The sequence below is a fragment of the Haliotis rufescens genome, unplaced genomic scaffold, assembly GCF_023055435.1.
Source record: "Haliotis rufescens isolate VD_foot unplaced genomic scaffold, xgHalRufe1.0.p SCAF_7, whole genome shotgun sequence".
Taxonomy (NCBI): Eukaryota; Metazoa; Mollusca; class Gastropoda; order Lepetellida; family Haliotidae; genus Haliotis; species Haliotis rufescens.
The window spans coordinates 8,523,920-8,546,504 of record NW_025964361.1 but is presented as its reverse complement, the minus strand read 5'-3'; the positions used below and the strand labels follow the sequence as shown (position 1 = coordinate 8,546,504).

General features: G+C 42.6%; 1 protein-coding gene across 2 annotated transcripts in view; it reads left to right on the top strand.

The window, feature by feature from the left end:
• Positions 1-22,382, top strand: part of LOC124144455 (guanylate cyclase soluble subunit beta-1-like) — a 70,499-nt gene extending 48,117 nt beyond the window's left edge. For both annotated transcript variants that reach the window (XM_046513861.2, XM_046513862.2), the window contains 4 exons: positions 2,873-3,110; positions 5,105-5,248; positions 6,353-6,507; positions 17,298-22,382. In XM_046513861.2, the coding sequence (XP_046369817.1) occupies positions 2,873-3,110; positions 5,105-5,248; positions 6,353-6,507; positions 17,298-17,457 (697 nt within the window). In that variant the 3' untranslated portion in view covers positions 17,458-22,382. The remainder of the gene's footprint in view (positions 1-2,872; positions 3,111-5,104; positions 5,249-6,352; positions 6,508-17,297) is intronic.
• Positions 22,383-22,585: the final 203 nt, after the last annotated feature.

The following is a 22,585-nucleotide window of genomic DNA, read 5'->3' as shown; positions in this document are numbered from 1 at the left end:
AGACCAAAAGGACGTTAAAAGATGGTACTTGTTGTTACCCTGTCTGGATCATTAAGGGGCTAAAACAAGGACTTGCCCGCCATGGAGTCAGTATACTGTGTCTGAGTGGGGTATTCATGTTAAACTGCGGCATGGTATCTCAGTGAGCTGGCACTATATATCGGCATCAGTCCGGACTAGTACAAGCAGCCACACACACACACACACGTGCATGCACGTCGCTATATAAGTACAATAATCTTGGACGCGAAGTTAAACCCCATTTCACCACACCTCACTTTTTATGAGCAACGTTTTCATAGTGACGCTTTGTCATCAGTAATATTTTAATAATTTTGTGTGTGAAGTATTTTCCTAATAACTGTTTCATAGTTTTTTTTCCAAATAGCTTGCTGTAACTATATGCCAAGTGAGGTGTTGTCACTATTTCCCAAGTGATGTATTGACATCGAATTGTGTCCAAGTTACGTAGCGTCACCATGTCCCTTGTAAATTATTGTTATCATTTTCCTGATAATATATTAACCCCTACCCCAGCTTAACCCACCGTCTCTTAGAAAAAGAATTATTCACGAATATTGGTGATTGATCATACAGGTTATATTACAGTGAGTATTGTTTCACGCCGCGTTTAGCAATATTCCAGCAATATCACGGCGGGGGACACCAGAAATGGGCTTCACACATTGTACCCATGTCGGGAATCGAACCCGGGTTTTTGGCGTGACGTGCAAACGCTTTAACCACTAGGCTACCCTACCGCCCCGTTATATCAGAGATCGACCATTTAATATTCGCGTTTTTCGGGGAAGGGGTGGAGCTAGAATTTGGAGTCAGAATTTATTTTGCAGTCAGCGCTTCGAGTGTTTTGTGTTGCTCTACTTCCTTACACAATAAGAGTCGTTTGGTAGCCCATTGGTTAAAACGTTTGCTCGTCACGCCGAAGGCCCGTGTATGATTTCCCACATTGATACAATGTGTGAAGCACTCAGTCACTCACTCACTCACTCACTCACTCACTCACTCACTCACTCACTCACTCACTCACTCACTCACCAGCACTTACATGAAGACCCGTGAAGATCCGGGCGTGAATTGGTCTTCAGTAACCCATGCTTGTCGTATGACGCGAATAACCGGATCGGGTGGCCAGGCACGCTGACTTGGTTGATGAACGTCATCGTATCCCAATTGTGTGAATCGATGCTCATGATATCAATCACTGGATTGTCTGGTCCAGACTCGATTATTTACAATCACATAGCTGGAATATTGCTGAGTGCGGCGTTAAACAACACACCAAACAAACAAACGCACATGAACATGACTTCTACGCAGCTGAAACAACTGACAAAACATTACGAATTCAATTTATCATGTGGACTATTCACATGATTGACAAAGATCCTGGTTTCAATAGGTGTGACTTTCCTGGGCGATAATCAAACCCCTTTCAATTCTGCCACGCATATACTAACGTGGGAATACTAACGTCGTTTACAAGTACAGACCAATGCATTTTTAATTCCGGAAACCTAATACTTTCCTTTAAGTCAAATGATACCGGGAAGTGATGCTGATAAGTTCTCTGTACTGCTTGCGTGTTTGTGTTGTTTCATTGAAAATAATCATCCTTGTGACTTATTTCCCTTTTCCTCGTCTCTGTCCCTGTTTGTTGAGCGTTAAGTGGCTTTACTGGGGAAAGGGAAAACAATTGAAAAATGCTTCCCTGTAATCTTGAAAACTGATGCACTACCCCGGGGTTCTGTGAAAGTTCAGATACGCGGCCCCTCATCCCTGCCCGTATCCTATGGGCTCCGTGCCCGAGCGAAGGTCTCCATCACAATGCATCGGGGTCACACAACTCACTAATTAAGTGATCATCTTCGCTCTTTGGTAATGATATTCTTGTCGTTACGCCTTTGATAGCCGTCGGTATCAACAGTAAACTTTGGCTTTCAATGTTCGTCTATCGCAGTGCTGTGTTTAGATCGCTCCCGTCTAATCCGCTCAGAGCCCAGGATGACTCGAAGTGACATCGCGTCCAAAGAACTCGAATCAACTAGACTTAATTAATCTTCAAAGCGGTGCTATTTCATTGATGGAGTTGCGTTTTGAGATAAGGCCGATCTGTAGGATTGTACTCGCTTGTTGAGAGATATGACCATCCTGGACAAGGAAGGGTCTTGCTTAACGGTTGGCGTAGGATCTTGTGACAGGAACCACTGGATTATAAGAAACAAGCCTGACGCTGTTCAGTATCTTAACTGTTATTATAGTATGGGGGCGGTCGGGTAGCCTAGTGGTTAAAGCGTTCGCTCGTCACGCCGAAGACCCGGGTTCGATTCCCGACATGGGTACAATGTGTGAAGCCCATTTCTGGTGTCCCCCGCCGTGATATTTCTGGAATATTGCTAAAAGCGGCGTAAAACCAAAATCACTCACTCACTCACTATTATAGTTTGAGGCAACTCCTGGTCTACTGGGAGAGCGGAAGGTCCGGGGTTCGATCCCGAGCCGCGTCATACCAAAAGACCTTAAACGATTGTAGTTGTTGTTGCCCTTCCTGGTGCTCGGTATTAAGGTGCTAAAAGAGAACTGGTCGGCCCGAAATCTGTTTAGTGTGTCTGAATGAGGTATTCATGTTAAACTGCGGCATGGTATGTAGGTGGGCTAGCACTATAAAATCGGCATTAGTCAAGCAGCAAACACGCACACGATCACACATATAAGTGCAATAATCATGAACGCGACATTAAACCCCGTTTAGCCAGACACGTCGTTGCTGTCAGAACCCACGGTTTTCGCGCAATATCATGTCGTTTTTGTTATGTCATATCGTGTATTGTATCTAGGATGTTGCTTTTTTCAGTCTGATGTACTCCATTTTACCTCCTTCCGTTGCCAACGAATTACGTCACCAACGCCCAGTGCCTGCCCGGAAATACAATGACGTCACTCTGATGTTCAGTGGGATTGTGGGATTTGGTGACTTTTGCGCCAAGAATTCTGATGGCATGGGCGCAATGAAGATAGTTCAGCTCCTCAACAGCGTGTATACCAAGTTTGATGTTTTGTTGGATCCTAAGGAAAACCCGAATATATTTAAGGTAAATAATTCCATGTGTTTCCATGTCATAAATAACATGCACTAGGGATATTGTTATTACAGAATAACATAAGTTATTGTATTTCCGTGCCAGAAGGCCTACAGGAATATGTTTGTTTTCTTAACATATGATATTGACCATACGAAAAGGTATTAATTGCGTACATATACTATGCTGTTCTTAAACTAATCTGGGGCAGTGGGGTAGCCTAGTGGTTAAAGCGTTCGCTCGTCACGCCGAAGACCTAAGTTCGCTTCCTGACATGAGTACAATGTGTGAAGCCCATTTCTGGTGTCCCCCCGCTGTGATATTGCTGGAATATTGCTAAAAGCGGCGTAAAACCATACTCACTCACTTAAACTAATCTTAGTTTCAAAATTTGTTTAACTAATTGAAACTACGTTTGAATATGATAATGGAGTCAGTAATCCCCGATCAACATAGAGTACCGGATGATATGTAAATATATTTGTTTACAGACATACACTATCGGGAAGCTTATATGATGACACGACCCATTTTCATTCTGTGAACCCATTTGTCCAGAAATTCTCCGCATATTTGGTCCAGGCCAATGGTATTCCCGTTTTCATACGTTTATATTAAGGAAGGAAAAACTACAAGGTCACCTCATTTGCTTTTTTATCCTATCGTGATAACAGTTTTTTTTCGGATTGGATTTTGTAGTGTCGATAACATTGTCAATTCAATTCTTTGTTTCGTACAAATGTAGGCCATCGGCCCATGGCAGATTATATAATACAGTATACAGCTCAGTCCAGTTATACATTATAACACTGCGTCGAGCTTGCAGATCACAATAATATAAGTTTCCTAACATTCATTGCATTGAAGATAAGATTGCTAAATTTCTTAAAACTGTTTCATTTGAGGTAGACATGAGTTTATTAAATTTTCCCAGTGATGGATGAACACAATATTTCTGGAGATCTTTATACACATTGCAGATTAGCAGAAAGTGGTATTCTGTCTCTACATAGCCAAGGGGCGTGTTTGCTGGAATATTGCTAAAAGCGGCGTAAAACCATACTCACTCACTACATAGCCCAGATTACAAAGCCTAGTCGTTGTTGTCCAGTTACATAATATACATATCTACCCGTGTCAATAGATAACTGATGTGGACTAAAGCGGAACTGTGCTTTTGTATATTCCAATATATATTTTGTATATGCGATCGTGGCTCTAAGGTGATCGTTACTCTCTAGCATAGACTTACGACTGTCGTAGCGATAGCATAACTTTGTGGTACGGGGCCCTGAGCAATGACAACGATTCACGGACTTATAGATCCATAGTGAACAGTTCCATAAATGTATACTAAATGCATGTTGTCTATGTATAATTACTGTTGTATAATACATGAGTTTCATTCTGTGTTATACAACATTCACTGCACACATTGCGACATCATCAGAGGTGCACAACCCTCTGTGGAGTTAAATCCGCGTTGAAGTTAACAAGAAACTTTTTTATAGTTTCAAATATTAATTTAATTTGGAAACATGCGGAATCTAAACCAGATTTGAGTGTATCTAATCCCGACCGGAACAATTTCTTTGTTCACATGAGATGATGAACATATGAGTGTCTCTTATGGTGCTAAAAAATGGTATTGAGTGAGTATGGGTTCACGCCGCTTTTAGCAATATTCCAGCAATATCACGGCGGGGGACACCAGAAATGGGCTTCAAACATTGTACCAATGTCGGGAATCGAACAAGCGTCTTCGGCGTGATGAGCGAACGCTTTAACCACTAGGCTACCCGACCACCCCTCGCTTACAAATGGGCTACTTAGAGTTTAGACTTTGCATTTACCTGTTAATCTTTGTCTGATGGAGAGTTTAATCGGCGTTACTAAGAATATATTTCATACCTTAGGAATTATGTTTTTGTTAAAAGTTTAGCCCTTTTGTTTTGATGAATATACTTTTGTAAGTACTTAATGTATACGTATATATATTGCCCCAGGTGGAGACGGTGGGCGACAAGTACATGGTTGTGAGTGGTCTACCGGAGCCGTGTGTTGACCACGCCAGATGTATAGCGCGGCTATCTCTGGACATGATGGAGATATCCAAAGACCTCAGAGACCCTGATGGCAAACCCCTCATGGTGAGTCCTTTGTATGAAGCAGGAAAAGATGAGTGAGTGAGAGAGTCACGAATCGTTCTCATTTTCACGTGACAAATTCGAGCACATATAACTAATTGGCTTTGACGTTTTCATTCTGGCTTGTGGTGACATGACGTTGTCAAAAGATTAGTTGGCCACAGATGTGAAGGTATGGCAGAGTTGCATCCCTTAGCTGTCAGGATCCGCTAATCCGTTGGTTCGAATCCTTGATTCGTCCAAATTGTGATCCATTGTTTGTAAGAAGCATACCATGCCGTACAGATCTTATATCCAAATTAAGCTGGCAGTGTTAAGGAAATACTGCTCCAAGCGCATAAACCCTCACTCACTCTAGTGTCAAGATGCATATTTAATTTGATGGCTTCATTGGGTCCACTCCAAGTAGGACTAATCAACATTATGATCAGCAGGCAGGAGGTGAAACATGCATGTACATGGTGTCTTGGGGTAGCCCAGTGGTAAGAGCGTTCGCTCGTCACGCCAAAAGCCCGGGTTCGATTCCCCACATGTGCACGAAGCCCATTATTGGTGTACATGTCCCCTTCATCATATTGAAATAAAACTTCTGAAGACGACGTAAATGTATATTTACAGTAAACGAACACGCTTATAAATAACTAACGGATATAATGAACTGTTTTGTGCTGTATTTATGTTGTATATATGGTTATAACGAACTACGGTCTCAACGAACAACGGTTATAATGAACTTAGTGGTCCCTTTTAGGTCGTTATAACCGTAGTTTACTGTATATACCTTTGTCATCTGTTCCATGACCGCCTCCGTGGTCTTGTGGTAGAGCGTCCGCTCCGAGAGCGGAAGGTCCGGGGTTCGATCCCCGGACCAAAAGACGTTAAAAGATGGTACTTGTTGTTACCCTGTCTGGCTCTCGGCATTAGGGGCTAACACAAGAACTGGTCGGCTCGGAGTCAGTATACTGTGTCGGAGTGGGGTATTCAACTGCGGCATGGTATCTCAGTGAGCTAGCACTTTTAATCGGCATCAGTCCGGACTAGTACAAGCAGCCACACAATCTTGGACGCGACTTTAAACCCAATTTCACCTCACCTCATCTGTTCCAGATCACCATAGGGATACACGCAGGGGAGGTGGTCACGGGGGTGATTGGGAAGAGGATGCCACGCTACTGTCTCTTTGGCAACACCGTCAACCTGACCAGTAGGACCGAGACGACGGGAGTGAAGGGATTCATCAACGTATCCGAAGATGCATACAGGTACGGTGGCATCGTTTTACCATACATATGCAATGCTTAACTATTTGTATACATGATGAAAAAACCAGTAACTATGTAATTACAACGTAGATGCAGGGATATTGACAACATTGTGATTTGTATATTTTATTGATGTTATCTATTTTATTATTAGGTACATGCATATCCGGTTCATTAATAGTATATGCATAAACCCAAGTATACTCTTTAAGGTATACTTATGGCAATCTGATGGTGCTTCTGTGGCTTATAATGTGTACGTTTCTGGTTCCATGGGGCCATGCTTGCCGTAAAAGGCGACTATGCTTGCCGTAAAAGGCGACTATGCTTGCCGTAGGAGGCGACTATGCTTGCCGTAAAAGGCGACTATGCTTGCCGTAAAAGGCGACTATGCTTGCCGTAGGAGGCGACTATGCTTGCCGTAGGAGGCGACTATGCTTGCCGTAAAAGGCGACTATGCTGCCGTAAAAGGTGACTATGCTTGCCGTAGGAGGCGGCTATGCTTGTCGTAAAAGGCGACTATGCTTGCCATGAAAGGCGACTAACAGGATCGGGTGGTCACTGACTTGGTTGATACATGTCATCGATCCCCATTGCGTGGACCGATGCTCATGATATCAGTCACTGGATTGTCTGGTCCAGACTCTATTATTTACAGACCGCCGTCATATAGCTGGAATATTGCTTAGTGGGGCATTAAACAAAAAAACAAACCAAATCCATTTGGTCAATAGTGAACCAGTATAATTAAAATCAGACTTTAGCAGTAGCGAGAACTAAGATATGATTTGAATAAGCTTGACAGTGTACCTGCATGATTTCACTATAACCCGTACATATTCCTCTGCGTGTAGTCCACACGTCACGCCGACCTTGACAAATATTTCTACACTGAGGTATATAACTTGATACCAAGTATCATATGCACAAGGGCCGTGACTTCCGCCACCTGGTGTTGTGATAGTCACGTGAACTAGAGAATCTTGTTTCAGTATTACTTTCAATTCAGACCGGGAATGTGTTTTTTGATGAAAATGAGCCTTGTGTTTTTTTATTGTTTCTGATTTGTTGGGTCGTTGTTTCTCTTCTTTTGTTGTCCCTCCACATGAGCTGACGGGTCGGGATGTAACTGAAATACTGTTTAAACGGCGTTAAAGTGACTCACTCACTGACTCATTCACTCACTGAGTGCGTGAGTGAGTGCGTGTGGTTTTACGCCGCTTTTAGCAATATTCCAGCAATATCACGGCGGGGGACACCAGCATTGGGCTTCACTCACGGTACCCATGTGGGGAATCGAACCCGGGCCTTCAGCGTGACGAGCGACCGCTCGAACCATTAGGCTACCCGACCGCCCCTCGCTTAAAAATGGGCTACTTAGAGTTTAGACTTTGCATTTACCTCAAAGTCCCTTTCTCACTACATAACGAATGTACATAATTTTGAGGGATTAACGTTGTTAATTTACTGAAGTATGTTGAGGTATTCATCATGGTTTGGGGTTTTCTGGTGTCCTCCGCCGTGATATTACTGGAATATTGTTAACAGCGGAGTAAAACCATACCCACTCACTCACTCAAGCACTATATAGGAACAGTGTGAGCACTATATACAACAAACAATACCATACATAAACACCCAAAGTAGGCACCCAAAGTAGGCGCCCATTCAACGCCACCCGTGAAGATCCGGGCAAGAATAGGTCTTAAGCAACCCATGCCTGCCGTTAGAGGCGACTAACGGGATCGGGTGGTCAGGGTCGCTGACTTATTTGATGCATGTCATCGTACTCAAATTGTGTGGATTGATGCTCGTAATGGTCCAGAGTCGATAATTTACAGACCACCGCAATGCAGCTGGAATATTGGTGAGTGCGGCGTTGAACAACAAACAAACAAACCCATTCAACATTCTAGACACCCGTACAACTCCACAATTAAACACCATGAAATCGCCCCCTTTATAAACAGCCTATTCAATCCCCCGATACAACACCCTACACAGGTACATTATATAAGAACCCTTCGCCACACCTTACTTTATAAGCATCCGAAACATACGTCCATCGTATCCTCAATATACATGCGACCATCCGCAGCCAGTCTCGTATACGACGCCATGTTCCTCATCGAGAGTTATTAAAACACCCAACTCTGACGCTATCGAAGAAGGCAGTCTTTATGTCCAGTTGTAGGAGTTATGAAAACAAGACGGGTGGCGTGGAAGTCTGTTATGTGACAAACTACTTGCCTAGTCCATTAGCATTTTCAACCGCCGCAAACCCAATTACTACCAGCTTCAGAGAATCGTTGTGTAAACCCACTGCTCTTCAAATGTGACGTTTCTGCTGCTATAATGAAGACATTATCGGCATCCGCGGTGAATATTGCAGTCTAACCAGAATTGATGTTGGAATTAAGTTAAGCCGATAAAGACCCCCATACTGCACGTTGTACTATCTTGACATTAGTGGTGGGAACTTTGTCTTTCCCGACGCAGTTAATGTGACATAATCGTCTAATCTCATTACATATTCTCCCGATGCCTGTCTTGTTGGGGTCGCTTGTTTATCGAGACTATAGCTCTTCTAATGCATGCATACCCACACAGGTTCTGTGTCAGAGCAAATAAAGTCTACGGTCTCAATTGAAGGCAATTGTCTTGACACTGTGAATAAATGCATGAGGAATTACCGAAAGTGATCTCTTCAATCCAACGTCGGTTTGCCAACTTACTGGAAGTCTCGATATATGAGACAGCGATTGTCCAAACCAACAGGCACTCTGCGTGATTCTGGATCCGTCGGTTGTCTTACAGACGTAAAGAACCTACTCGGACAATTACAGATTGATAAGGTCGGCCTCCAAGTGGTCATGGATTCCAAGCATTCTAGAACGCGTCCATGATCTCAAACACAGTCCCACCATTTCGTTACGTCCGACTCGGTCACCGAAAGTCCTTTTCATGCGTATCGTGTGTCTGTATGCCGCCTTCCACGATGATGGTCTGTATATTCAGCTATTGGGTAAGCCGTTTACAAATGATAGAAATGTTTCAGACCTATTCGAGCAGGAGACAGATTGATTGGGAAATCTACAATTGTAACATGATTGACGGCTCATCCTGCGCCAGAAGTGTAACCTTTAATTCCCCATGCCGATCAGTAACCAAGATGTGTGACCTCGGTACGGTGGTGCGTGTTCACAGTCCAGGAATAGACCCTGGTTCACACACAGGGTTGTGTTACCTAAGAACATTAGACTTAAATAGACGATCCAGTTACATGATGCTGGGGTTCGGGTATTTAATTCCAGTAATTGCGCTCTGCGGCCTGATGTACCCTGCCATCGTATAATTCTCTTCAGCCAAATTGTTTTTAAAGGAAATGGTAGACTGCTGCCCGGTCTGTGCTTTGTAAACTGAATTAAAGTACAGGACAAGAACGAAACATGTCCCTCTACACGTACTCAAACATTGCAAGGCATTCTGGAATTGCCAGGTGTCTGCCTTGCCGTTGTTGATCAAAGGTGTTGTGATATGCATTATAAGCCACGTGTGAAGCAATAACGGTCAGACATTTCGTTTTCTTCATCTTCATGGTAGTAAACCAATAATACAGACTGGTTTGGAAAAAGTATAGGGTGCTGTGGTGTAGGGTGGTATGGTGTAGGGGTTGTTGTGTAGGGTGCTGTGGTGTAGGGTGCTGTGGTGTAGGGTGGTATGGTGTAGGGTGCTGTGGTTTAGGTAGGTATGGTGTAGGGTGCTGTGGTGTAGGGTGGTATGGTGTAGGGTGCTGTGGTGTAGGGTGGTATGGTGTAGGGTGCTGTGGTGTAGGGTGGTATGGTGTAGGGTGCTGTGGTTTAGGTAGGTATGGTTAGGGTGCTGTGGTGTAGGGTGGTATGGTGTAGGGTGCTGTGGTGTAGGGTGCTGTGGTGTAGGGTGGTATGGTGTAGGGTGCTGTGGTGTAGGGTGGTAGGGTGCTGTGGTGTATGGTGTAGGGTGCTGTGATGTAGGGTGGAATGCTGTAGAGGTTGTGGTGTAGGGTGCTGTGGTGTAGGGTGCTGTGGTGTAGGGTGATGTGGTGTAGGGTGCTGTGATGTAGGGTGCTGTGGTGTAGGGTGGTATGATGTAGGGTGCTGTGGTGTAGGGTGATGTAGGGTGGTAGGGTGCTGTGGTGTATGGTTCGAGGGTGGTATGGTGTAGGGTGCTGTGGTGTAGGGTGGTATAGTGTAGGGTGCTGTGGTGTAGGGTACTGTGGTGTAGGGTGATGTGGTGTAGGGTGCTGTGATGTAGGGTGCTGTGGTGTAGGGTGGTATGATGTAGGGTGCTGTGGTGTAGGGTGCTGTTGTGTAGGGTGCTGTGTTGTAATGTGCTGTGGTGTAGGGGTTGTGTAGGGTCTGTGGTGTAGGGGTTGTTGTGTAGGGCCTGTGGTGTAGGGTGCGGTGGTGTTATGTGCTGTGGTGTAATGTGCTGTGGTGTAGGGTGATGTGGTGTAGGGTGTTGTGGTGTAATGTGCTGTGGTGTAGGGTCTGTGGTGTAGGGGTTGTTGTGTAGGGTCTGTGGTGTAGGGTGGTATTGTGTAGAGGTTGATGTGTAGGATCTGTGGTATGGTGTAGGGATTGTTGTGTAGGGTCTGTGGTGTAGGGGTTGTTGTGTAGGGTCTGTGGTATGGTGTAGGGGTTGTTGTGTAGGTTGCTGTGGTGTATGGTGCTGTGGTGTAGGGTGTTGTGGTGTAATGTGCTGTGGTGTAGGGTCTGTGGTGTAGGGATTGTTGTGTAGGGTCTGTGGTGTAGGGTGCTGTGGTGTAGGGGTTGTGGTGTAGGGTGCTGTGGTGTAGGGGTTGTTGTGTAGGATCTGTGGTGTAGGAATTGTTGTGTAGGGTCTGTGGTATGGTGTAGGGATTGTTGTGTAGGGTCTGTGGTGTAGGGGTTGCTGTGTAGGGTCTGTGGTGTAGTGGTTGTTGTGTAGGGTCTGTGGTGTGGTGTAGGGATTGTAAAGGAGGGTCTGTGGTGTAGGGGTTGTTGTGTAGGGTCTGTAGTATGGTGTAGGGTTTTTTGTTTAGGGTCTGTGGTGTAGGGTGGTATGGTGAAGGGGTTGTTGTGTAGGGTCTGTGGTGTAGGGGTTGTTGTGTAGGGTCTGTGGTGTGGTGTAGGGGTTATTGTGTAGGGTCTGGTGTATGGTGGTATGGTGTAGGGGTTGTTGTGTAGGATCTGTGGTGTAGGGGTTGTTGTGTAGGATCTGTGGTGTAGGGGTTGTTGTGTAGGATCTGTGGTGTGAGTGGTATGGTGTAGGGGTTGTTGTGTAGGGTGCTGTGGTGTAGAGTGCTATGGGTGGGATGTTTGGCGGCTGGGGTATGTTGCATTATAAGTACACACATGAAGCATCTCCCAGAATGCCTTTTCATTGTTCCACGATCTGTTGGGATCTGATTTACTCTTCGTTTTCTGAACAACGGATGTGTGTGCCTGAAGGGTATTGTCACACAGATGATCTGGTTTGATTTTGTATTGGAGAATGTTTAAACCACTTTTACATGTATATTCACTTTTTCCTGAAAACTGATATTGTGACCTAAATCTTGTTCGGCCCCGTTCCAAGTGCAAAGCAAAAGCAGTAACACCTATCCCTTAACATATGTTAGGATAGTCGAAGGGCTGATATAGATTTGTTGAATGAAGTCCAGTTTCTATCATTTGAATCTGGCGGCCTATTCACGAAGCTGTCTTAGCGACTTATAACTAAAATAACGACTGCCGCTAGAGCTATTCTTGAAGCTGTCTTTAACCTATCGCAACGTTATCTCACTTATGTGTGTGTGTTTAAAGAAATTGCAAGAAGCTGCTTGTAATCCCAGGGAGCGTTGCATAAATCACGTTGCAGTTGCGGGACGTCGCAAGTTTGTCGTAATGTTACGATCATATATATGGGGTCGCCCATTTGGCGACATCTTTTTCATTCGTTTTATAAAAAAACCCACTGCAACTTGCAATGTTTCCGTAATAATTTGTAATCAAATTTAGGACGATAGGTGTGCACTGCTTAACCAGAGAGAAGAACGATGTTCAACCTCAAACAACGACTGTTGCCCAGTGATATCATTCAGCTGATATTGTTTTCGATATTATTTTAGACAGAGAGAGCGATAACTTGCTCTTCCTATTCCGGGGCTAGTACAACTTCACAGGGACTAGTAAAAAGCCTTTGGACACCATGACAGTTGATCAAATATTCGTAGCTACTGATTCTATTCAACATAGAATAAGGTTTTTTGTGCAATGTCTTCTGAGCATCTAAAACGTAACCCAAATCGTGAAAACTTTCGCGAGTTCAAAATCACTGATGCTTTGTTTATCCTTGAAACTCACACCGAAAAAGCAATAAAAATAGAACTTTGAAAATAACCGGTACATATGTTCATTGTTCTATTTTCAGGATTTTGCTTGTGATATCCTTTAAAGTTAAGCTGTCTCCTGTAAACTCTCACGATGTAGGATCTCACATATAACAAGAGGGAAACGGTCTATCAGGACAGGAAATAAGTGCATTGTGTCGTTATGGCCAAATGTCAATAACAGATAGATTGCACCAAACACATCGAGCAAACATCTCTTTGTTAGATGGGAGAAGGAAATCCTGAACGTATGACACATACAATTTTTGACACCAACATTTTTGTCGTAAACTTTATACAACTCGCAAAGACAGTTTCGAGAATAGGCTTAGCTGACATTTGTTTCGCAACGAGGATATATCTTCTGGTCGATATGTCTGCAATTAAATTGCATCACAATGCTTTGCAGACCATTGTGACGTCACCGTTACCATGACGTCAGAATCAAATGAAATTACTAATCTCTGTGCCACTGAAGATGATAAGCTGTACTTTTTCCACACAAGACGCTCCTCGGCTCGGAATTTTAAACTTTTATCGACTCGTGCTGATATATTTGATATCAGAAGATACTCGGATGCATTCCGCCCGAACCCCGTGCTAGTTCTGACCATGGCCACGCTGTAGTTTTAGGGCAAAATGGATCGTAACCCCTTCCCCCCTTCTTCAACAATGTTTCTTTGGCAGATATACGGTTTGGAAGTACTGCAGTGGCTTTCAATTTCTCTCATTTACCGATACCGTATTAGACGTAATAAGCGTCCAGGGCGCTCTCAAAATTAGAGATAGGGGGCTCTTATTAGAATATTATTTTGGTGAAAAAAACATAGTTGAAAGATAATTTTCGTGGTTTATGCTGACAGCCTGAAATGTTTATACACGACGGATAAATTTTTCCAGAATTTAAATGCCCATAATTAAGGGTGCATATAACACACGAGTGCGTGTTATACACGAATAAATAAGTCTTTTGTACATTGACCAATCGGAAGGGGTGCTAATTGGGATTGTTCACTAGCCAATATATTAGCAAATATCGCCGTGGGCGCTTATTAGAGCGGGTGCTTTTTACATCGAATACGGTATGAATGATTCCCCGGTATAGGCAACAGCAAGCCTAAGCGGTTAGAACGTTAACTACAACTAAGTATATAAAAACGTGTAGACCAATCAAGAGCAGCGATGTTTGTCGCAACCAAATGTCTACCACAATCCCAACCAGAAATGCAATTTTTATTTTATGTCGGTAAAACCTAACTAAAGTTTCTTCCGGAAAACACATTTAACTGCGGAAGCTAGTTCCATGGATAGGGTGGATTGGCTATCTCGCGCAATGACAGTTATGTCTATATAACCCGCGGAGAAGGCAGTATTAGTTTAAATATCCGCCGCAGTTATTTCCTACCGCTAGCGACTACAAGATAGGAAACATCAGGCGACTGCAACAATTGCATCTTCCGGAGCAGACTGGTCTTCCGCTATTCACGAAGTGATTCGGAAAAGTACCGTCTTCTCAATCTTGCCTGCTTTCGTCTTTTATGAAGGACAGTTTCTGATTTTAGTAGAGCCTCGTCTTCAAATTAATGGCTTCCGGTCAAACCACGTGACCTGATTGGTTCAAAGACAGGCCGCTAGGCGCCTGTGAGATATAATTAGGTGAGCATCGTGCCATGCATGGTCTTACTCGCGCAACTAGCCATTGGAAAACAGCCTTGAGAAAAAAATGGCAATTATGAAAGATTGTAAGGTCTGATTTTTTCTCCTATGCTGCTGGGATCGATATCATGGTCACCTATAGTAGCTTCTAAATGTTGTCCCGTGTTTTCATCGTCGTTTAAGGCTTGAGAGATGAGATGTGTCGTATTGGGAGAAATGCAAATCGAATTAGCTTGGCATTAACAAGGTTGGAATAGATTTTACGACGGACAATCTTATGAGTGTGAGTTTAAGAAATACCATATTGGATTGTTTCTTCTGTACTGTGTTTTCAATTAAACTTCAAACGTTCTCACCATACTGTGTGTTATGGATAAGAACTGATAGAACGGATAAAGGTTTGGTAAAAAATCGAGAAGGGAAACACTTGTTCTCACGAATATCATGATTAGATTCGTGACTCTAGTAAGTCTGGACCTTCTCGCTTGGTGATACTCTGATTGTCTGAGAGAGAACCCCCCGCCCCTTCCCTCTTCTCATCTCCCCATTCCTGTCCCTCAACTGTGCAAGGATCCCCCCCCCGCAATCATTTCCCCCTTTTCTCTACACTACCATAATATCCCCATAAGCCAAACTACCTACCCCACACCCACCCCACACCAACCCATCTCTACCGTCACTATCATATAACTTGGACACGAAGATGTATGCTTTGGTTTCAAGAACACTAGTATTACGTCACAATCACCGTCCCAGATGATGGAACAAAACCACACTCCGAATTCCTAAGTGTTGCATAGAACAAATAACTTCGTTATGTGTAAAACTGTTCTTATGTTTAGTTGATGGTATTGATTTTCGCCAAATTTTTATTGCTATTAATTTTCGCAAACATTTATTGACAGTAATATGTTCAGTGGAATTTTCATGAAGACGCTCGAGTAAAACGATTCAATTTTCTTGCCTCTTTACTATTGACTAATTATAGTTCTAAGGGGCGATGTTACACTAAGACGGAAAAGGTCACTGGGTTCCAGGTGTGTAAAAGAATCTGAAGACCGGATAAAAAATACACTTTTGTTGTATATTTGCTTCAATTCTGTTTTCTTACATCTACCATAGGCAAGAGAGTTAACTGACTTTAAAAGACCAGTGGAAATGAACTTTTATAGTCAGTTAACTCCCTTGCCTCCTGAAGATGTTTTCTTACAGCCAATGTTGTGACGATTGTGGCATTATTCTCCTGAAGACTGGTTGCAATAAATTGTTTGCTAACCTTCCTCGAATATGAACTTTTTGGACGTTGATTCGCACTCGCGGTTGAGAACAAATTATTTGTATCATTACGTTTTTGGTCGTCTGAGGCACCACACAGTGCTGTACATGATTGCGTCCCTTAGGCGCGTCGGGATCCTATAATCCTGGGTTGGAATCTTAGCTTCGCTCTGATTATTACTGTTGGTCTGTCAGCCATATGCCAAACGTGCTCGCGGATTTAATCAATGGGGTAGATGTTTAATACCTGATTACTTCGGGCTCACCTCCCATGTTAAACTATAACGCCTTGATAACCGCCCACTCACTCGCTCACTATGTCGATAAGAGATATGAAAGGTCGTTTATCCATCATGAACATATAAGCGCCGATATAATTTTCCAGTACATATTCGTGGCATGATAGGTCCCTAGTGCTCTAACTTGCCGTAAAGCCGACTGATGAGTATCGGGTGGTCACAATTGTAGGGTTATCGTGTATTACATGATAAGCGGCAGATCAGAGGGAATCGAAATGGGAGTTGCGGCCCTTTGGTAATTATTATGGGATGTGGAGAAACATCATGGCGAGCCCGGTGATTAGATTTGTTTAACGCCGCTCTCAGCAACATTCCAGCTATTTCACGGCGGTCTATAAATAATCAAATTTGGACCAGACAATTAAGTGATTGACTTCATGAGCATCGACCAACGGAATTGGGATACTATGACACGCATCAACCAAGTCAGCGAGTCTGACCATCCGATCCCGTTAGTCGCCTCTTACGACAAGCATAGTCGCCTTTTACGGCAAGCATGCAATGGGTTGCTGAAGACCTACCCGGAACTTCATGGTGTTTAGAAAGTACATATCAAACGTGTTATTCTTGAATAAACCTGTGAAACAGAACAATAATGTGTGACCGGCTCATCGTGTGCCATCGTACCTCGACGGCATTGATAGTTGTTTGTGTAGCCCACTACCAGTTTCCAAGCCCCGATTATTCACAAGCTGTTACGACATACTAGTATGTAGATGTTGTAACTATTACATAGCTGTGTATTTTACTCCCTCACTGCAGACCGCCTATGTGGTCTAGTTGATAAAGCGTCTGCCTGGAGAGCGAAAGGTCGATGGTTCGATCCCCTGTCAGCATCATACCAAAAGACGTTAAAAGATGGAACGTTTTGTTTCCATGCCTAGCCCTCAAGCATTAAGGGGATAAACCAAAGATTGGTCGACTCGGAGTCGTAAAACTGTGTATGAGTGGGGTATCGATGTTAAACTGCGCCATGGTGTCTCAGTGGGGTGGCACTATTAAACCGGCATACATCCGGACTAGAACAAGCAACAACATACGCACGTTGACACACGTGGCTATATAAGCGCAATAATCTTAAACGCGACGTTAAACCCCATTTAATCTCACCTCAGCGTAAGTAAATCAATATAGAAAACTAACATATGTGTATTCCTTATCTTCAACAGGTGTCTCATGCAGCCCGAGAGCAAGGATCCTAGCTTTCACTTCGAGGTGCGCGGACCAGTCACCATGAAGGGTAAGAAGGAGCCGATGATGACGTACTTCCTGTCCAGAGGGAAACCGGAAGTAGCTGTCAAACCGGCAACCAAAGTCTGCGAGGTGTAGAGGATGTGACTCAATGGGGTGGCGCGACAGTCACCTGCACTGCTGACACCGACATGGGCAACAGCAGTGGCAACAACACCAGCAACAACACCAGCAACAACAGTGGAATGACCTGGTGGAACCTGGGCCTACCGCTGGGTCAGAGGTGTCCAGGTCCTTTTGTTAGTCTGTGGCAAGGTGTTTACTGTATTGTTGGTTCTGTTAATTGTGTAACGGTTCCACGTGTCGTTGTTTTGATGTGTGTTGGAGTTAACCTAAGGCCTTTACCATTGTCTATGTTCCCAAAGCAAACTTAGTACTGTGACTATCGCCTATGTTAAGTCACGGGTGTTACGATCACCGTAGCGCTGAGATCTCTTTGTGGAACGGGGCCCTGTAGAGTTTGTATCAGGGCAGACATGAACAGGGCACGGCTATTCAGAGAAACTGGGTCACAAGAAGCTATTATCTGTCAATGGAGAATTCATGGGAGAAAATCATCAGATCGTTTATTGTATAACATGTATACTAGTGGTGACGTTGATAGACCATGGTAAATCACACGTGTCAAGCACATGCAGTGCTTATGTCCATCAGCAGTACCAAACATGGACATTGTCCAAGAGTTTTACAACCTTTATTGTTTATTTACAGTGTTTGCCAAAGGGCGAGGTAGTTATGCAGTATCAAGCCTAGCCGGTGTATATGTACAGTGTCAAGCATTTTCGGTGTATATGTGTAATGTCAAGCATTGTCAGTGTATATATGCAGTGTCAAGCATTGTTGGTATATATTTACGTCAAGCATTGTGTGTGTATATATGCAGTGTCAAACAATGTCTTTGTATATGTGCAGTATCAAGCGTTGTCGGTATGTATGCAGTGTCAAGCATAGTAAGTGTATGTAAGCAGTGTCCAGCATAATGGGTGTATATATGCAGTGTCAAGCATAATGGGTGTATATATCCAGTGTCAAGCATAGTGCGTGTATATATGCAGTGTCAAGCTTAGTGGGTGTATGTATGCAGTGTTTTGCTCTATCAAGTGAAGATGGTGTTTATAAGCAGTATCAAACATAAACTGTGTTAACATACAGTATAAAGCGTGGGAGGTGCAAATATAATGGGTAAGCCCGTATTGTTTATCAGCAAGCACCATCATTCAGAAGTATGTCGAATAAGCAGAATCGCAATCAAAAGGGAATATTAACACAAATATCTGTATGCATGCATCAATAGATCAAACAGGTAATGTAAAAGCAGCTCCTCTGACAGGATGAAGATTAATTTTTGACACTGTATTACCCTTTTACATTTAAACAGGGCAAGGGATAGATGTATTGACGATATGTTGGCTTGATATGACGCATTGCCGACTGGCATACACCATATACAAGTAAATTGACAGTCAAAGGTGAAGCATATTTTATGAGCAACCCCGACAGAAATATTTATCTAAAACTGTATGAATATTCAAATGTGTATCCATCATCGGTACATAGGGATAATTATGATTCCCTACTTGTTGCTCAATAGTTTTGGTTTAGTTACAAAATGCATTGTTGGTAACTCTGTGACAATCTTACAATAAGCAAACTACTATCCCTGGTGTGTAAGTTTGTGTTGCACAATATTCGTTGTCAATATTGACCCAGACATCACTAACAGAACGCATTCACAAGCATAACACAATGCATATGATTATTTCCTTAATGTACGTGGATGTAGTATATTGGTATTGTTTGATACATAATTCTGCAACCAAAGTTGAATGTTTTGTCGATCTGTGTACACACCGTGTCGACATTGTCGACGGGCCAGGATTGTAAGAGAAAATACAGGTGCACATATTTTTCAACTCACTATGTGACTCGAAAGGGGGGCAGTTGACGTGTAAAGTGTCTGAAAAGAGGACGGTGGTGCACACTCCTCCCCTGGGTCCGCCAGGGTTATTGTTTTGCAAGAAGCAATTGCCGCAGGAGAGTTTTCGGCTGTCATTCATGGATACATTCATTTTGATCACGCTTTGTCGTATGACACTTGCTGTTTTGTTCCCAAATGACCAGTTCATAGGCATGTGAACTTAATAGGGATTCCTTCATTGGACTGATATTTGTTATTCTTCGTTGTACGTTGTGTTCCGAGCATGTGTACAGATGTATATGTCAGCTCACTTCAACCGCCAACATACCGCTGCTATAAACGATTATGAAATGCAATACCAAGAGTGTGTATTCGCCAGGTAATAACGTATTAATTGCGGGTAACTAGCTCCTTATAATTCCATGCGTTGCTTTCTAGGCGCACAACATGACGGATGTGAGATATGTAGCAATATGTGTTTTTTGTGCTGTGACTGTTAATCCAATGCCTCTACATGGGGTGGGCGGCAAAAGGTGTTTTAATGGAAAAGTATCGCCTCACTGTAGATAACATGTATCTTAATAAGCCGATGTATTATGAAATACACATACACGTGTATGGGTGAGAGTGTGACTGTAGTTAACGCCGATATCATCAATATTTCGATATATCTAGGTTTATAGTGTAAACTGACCCTAAGAAGAGTGTGACAAATAGCAGAAAAGTAAAGTTAGCCATCGAGCCATACTAAACATCTGGACCTTCAGTAGCTCGTGACCAGTTGTTTGAACAAGTAACATCAAATTAAAGATAGTCATCGAGCCATAAAGAAAGGCTGGAACAGCTTCAGTAGCATGTGATCTTAAGACGTTCCTGTGAAAAACCCCTTTGGTACACCCCATTTGTACAACATCTTGATTAGTCATCTCGTAAAGGACAAATTTATTCAAAGAAAAGTTATTGCCGTTTAAATGATTTCTCGGTGGCTACCTTTAACTCGACCATATAGCAGGGTCGTATGATCAACCATTGTTGTTCCATCCATACTCTGCAGACATGATGGCCATGCGATAACCTTTGGTTACAGGAGAGTAGTTATATCCTGGAATCAACACGGGGTCAGATTTGCGTTTCTTCGGACCTTTCGGTGTTTTAAAAAACATTGGCTATGGCCCAAGCTGCAGACAGTGAATTCTTAGTTGCCAAATATTTTCTAGATGAATAGTAGACTTGTTTTCAAGCCAAACAAGGAATAATAGGCTAGGTGGTGCCGTTAATATTGATTATAGTATTAACTGTAAAATCCCTTTAGCCTCGATTACAGTATATTTTGCAGGGCCACAATCTCGTTATTATTTAGGGTAACGAGGAAACATTGTCAGCGTGTTAAACATGTGGAACCGGCAGAAATGTTTACTATCTGCGTACGGTTATATATAGACAGGAGGGCGTGACTACACGAGCGGATAAAGTTACTGTGTTTGTATGAAGTTATTAACAACGTGAAACGGTTGTTATCTTGACACTAACACATTATATATAACTTTGAGGACGGTTAACCTGCAAACTTTGCTCACAGGAAACCGTATCAAGATAGTCTTTGGTCCAGTCAAATCGTTATTACATGTATCGGATTATATAGATAAATATGAACTTCGTCTTTCAGATCCCATAAAAATGCTGCACAAATTAATACGAGTTTAAACTACCTAGAAACCGAGCCATTGCGAGTATAAATATATACAAATTGCTAGAATGAAAATGTGCAATTATAAATAATTATGTTAATGTTTGAATTTCTCCATTTTTTACTAAGTCGATTTGCGTATAAGAAAAAATAAAATTCGAACTTTATAGATTTTAAATTCTTTTAAAGGCATACGAGGCCAATAGCAAGCCCGTCAGTGCGGTTTTAATCTAACGTAGGAATTTGAAAAAATATTACTTAGCATGTGAAAAATAAGACATGCGCAGTTACCTCTGTCAGCTGGTATAATGCGCCACTTCAGTCACGTGGGACTTGCTCGTAGAGGAATATACAACAATCCTGATGTAATTTATATGTACAGCTTTATCTCAATGTTGTGTCTGTGATATTCATGTGATATATTTATCCCAGTATACAGACAGAGGAGGCATTGACGGTAGCCTTACCTGTATCTCATATTATATATGTATGTTGTGGTATGTATTTTGTTGTAGCTACTGAAACAAACTTACGAAATGAAAATACCAAGAATCCTCCTTCAAGTTCCGTGTGTAAATATATATAGTTAAACCCCGTTAATCCCAGGGAAATCATCCGGATTAACAAATGTTCGGATTAACGAATAATGTGGGAGTCTGTATAGTATCGTCTTAAAGAAGCAGTTTCCGGATACACGGGGTCCGGAATAACGAGGGTTCACTGTTTGTAATGTTTTCGTCAGGGAAAGAACTTGTCCACATATGCGTGGATAGGGTGCGTACTTGACACTTTGTATTTTTATAATGGAGACGCCTATTGGATGATTGAGGTTTTTATTTCTTAAATTTGTTTTCTGGAAGTTTCGTGTTGTGTTACCAAATTGTTAGCATCTTCGTGGTTGTAATCAGGTTTGATTGGCAACTGTTCCAGTACTACCCGACTTTTAAATCGTAAAATTAATTGTACACCCTTTCCGAATTATTTATTTTTGCAGAATATATTTTAACGAGCCATGTTTTATCACGTCATTGTCAACTTCAATATGTATGCCGTGCAGGTTCTTTTAGGATATTCGTTGATTATGAGCCAAACCATTCAACCATTAATTGTTATCGATATCAACCTTCGGACAAAGTTTGTTACGAGAACTTCCACAATGTATATGTTGACGTAGTGGCTGCTCTGACGTTATCTCGTTACAAAATAATTACTGTCAATATTCAGAAACTTTGAGCATTGTTGTTGGTTTCATATTTTTGACTGACACCGTAGTTGAGTTTGGTTACAATACAATTGTTACATATCAAGTGTTAACCCTACAAGGGTGGCGAGTTGTTTGTTGTATACAAGTGTGTATTTATATACGGCACCCATAATAAACAAACAATACACTTTGGACTTATTATTTTCTTATTATGTTGACAAGACCGTCGAGAGTCGGTTGCAATTGATGCTCATGATATCAATCACTGGATTGCCTGATAGTTGTTGGCTTGACACGCCGAAGGTCCGGGTTTGATTCCGTAGATGTGTGAAGCCCATTTTTTATCTCTCCGACGTGATTTGGTTAGAATATTGTTGAAAATACATAAATACTACCT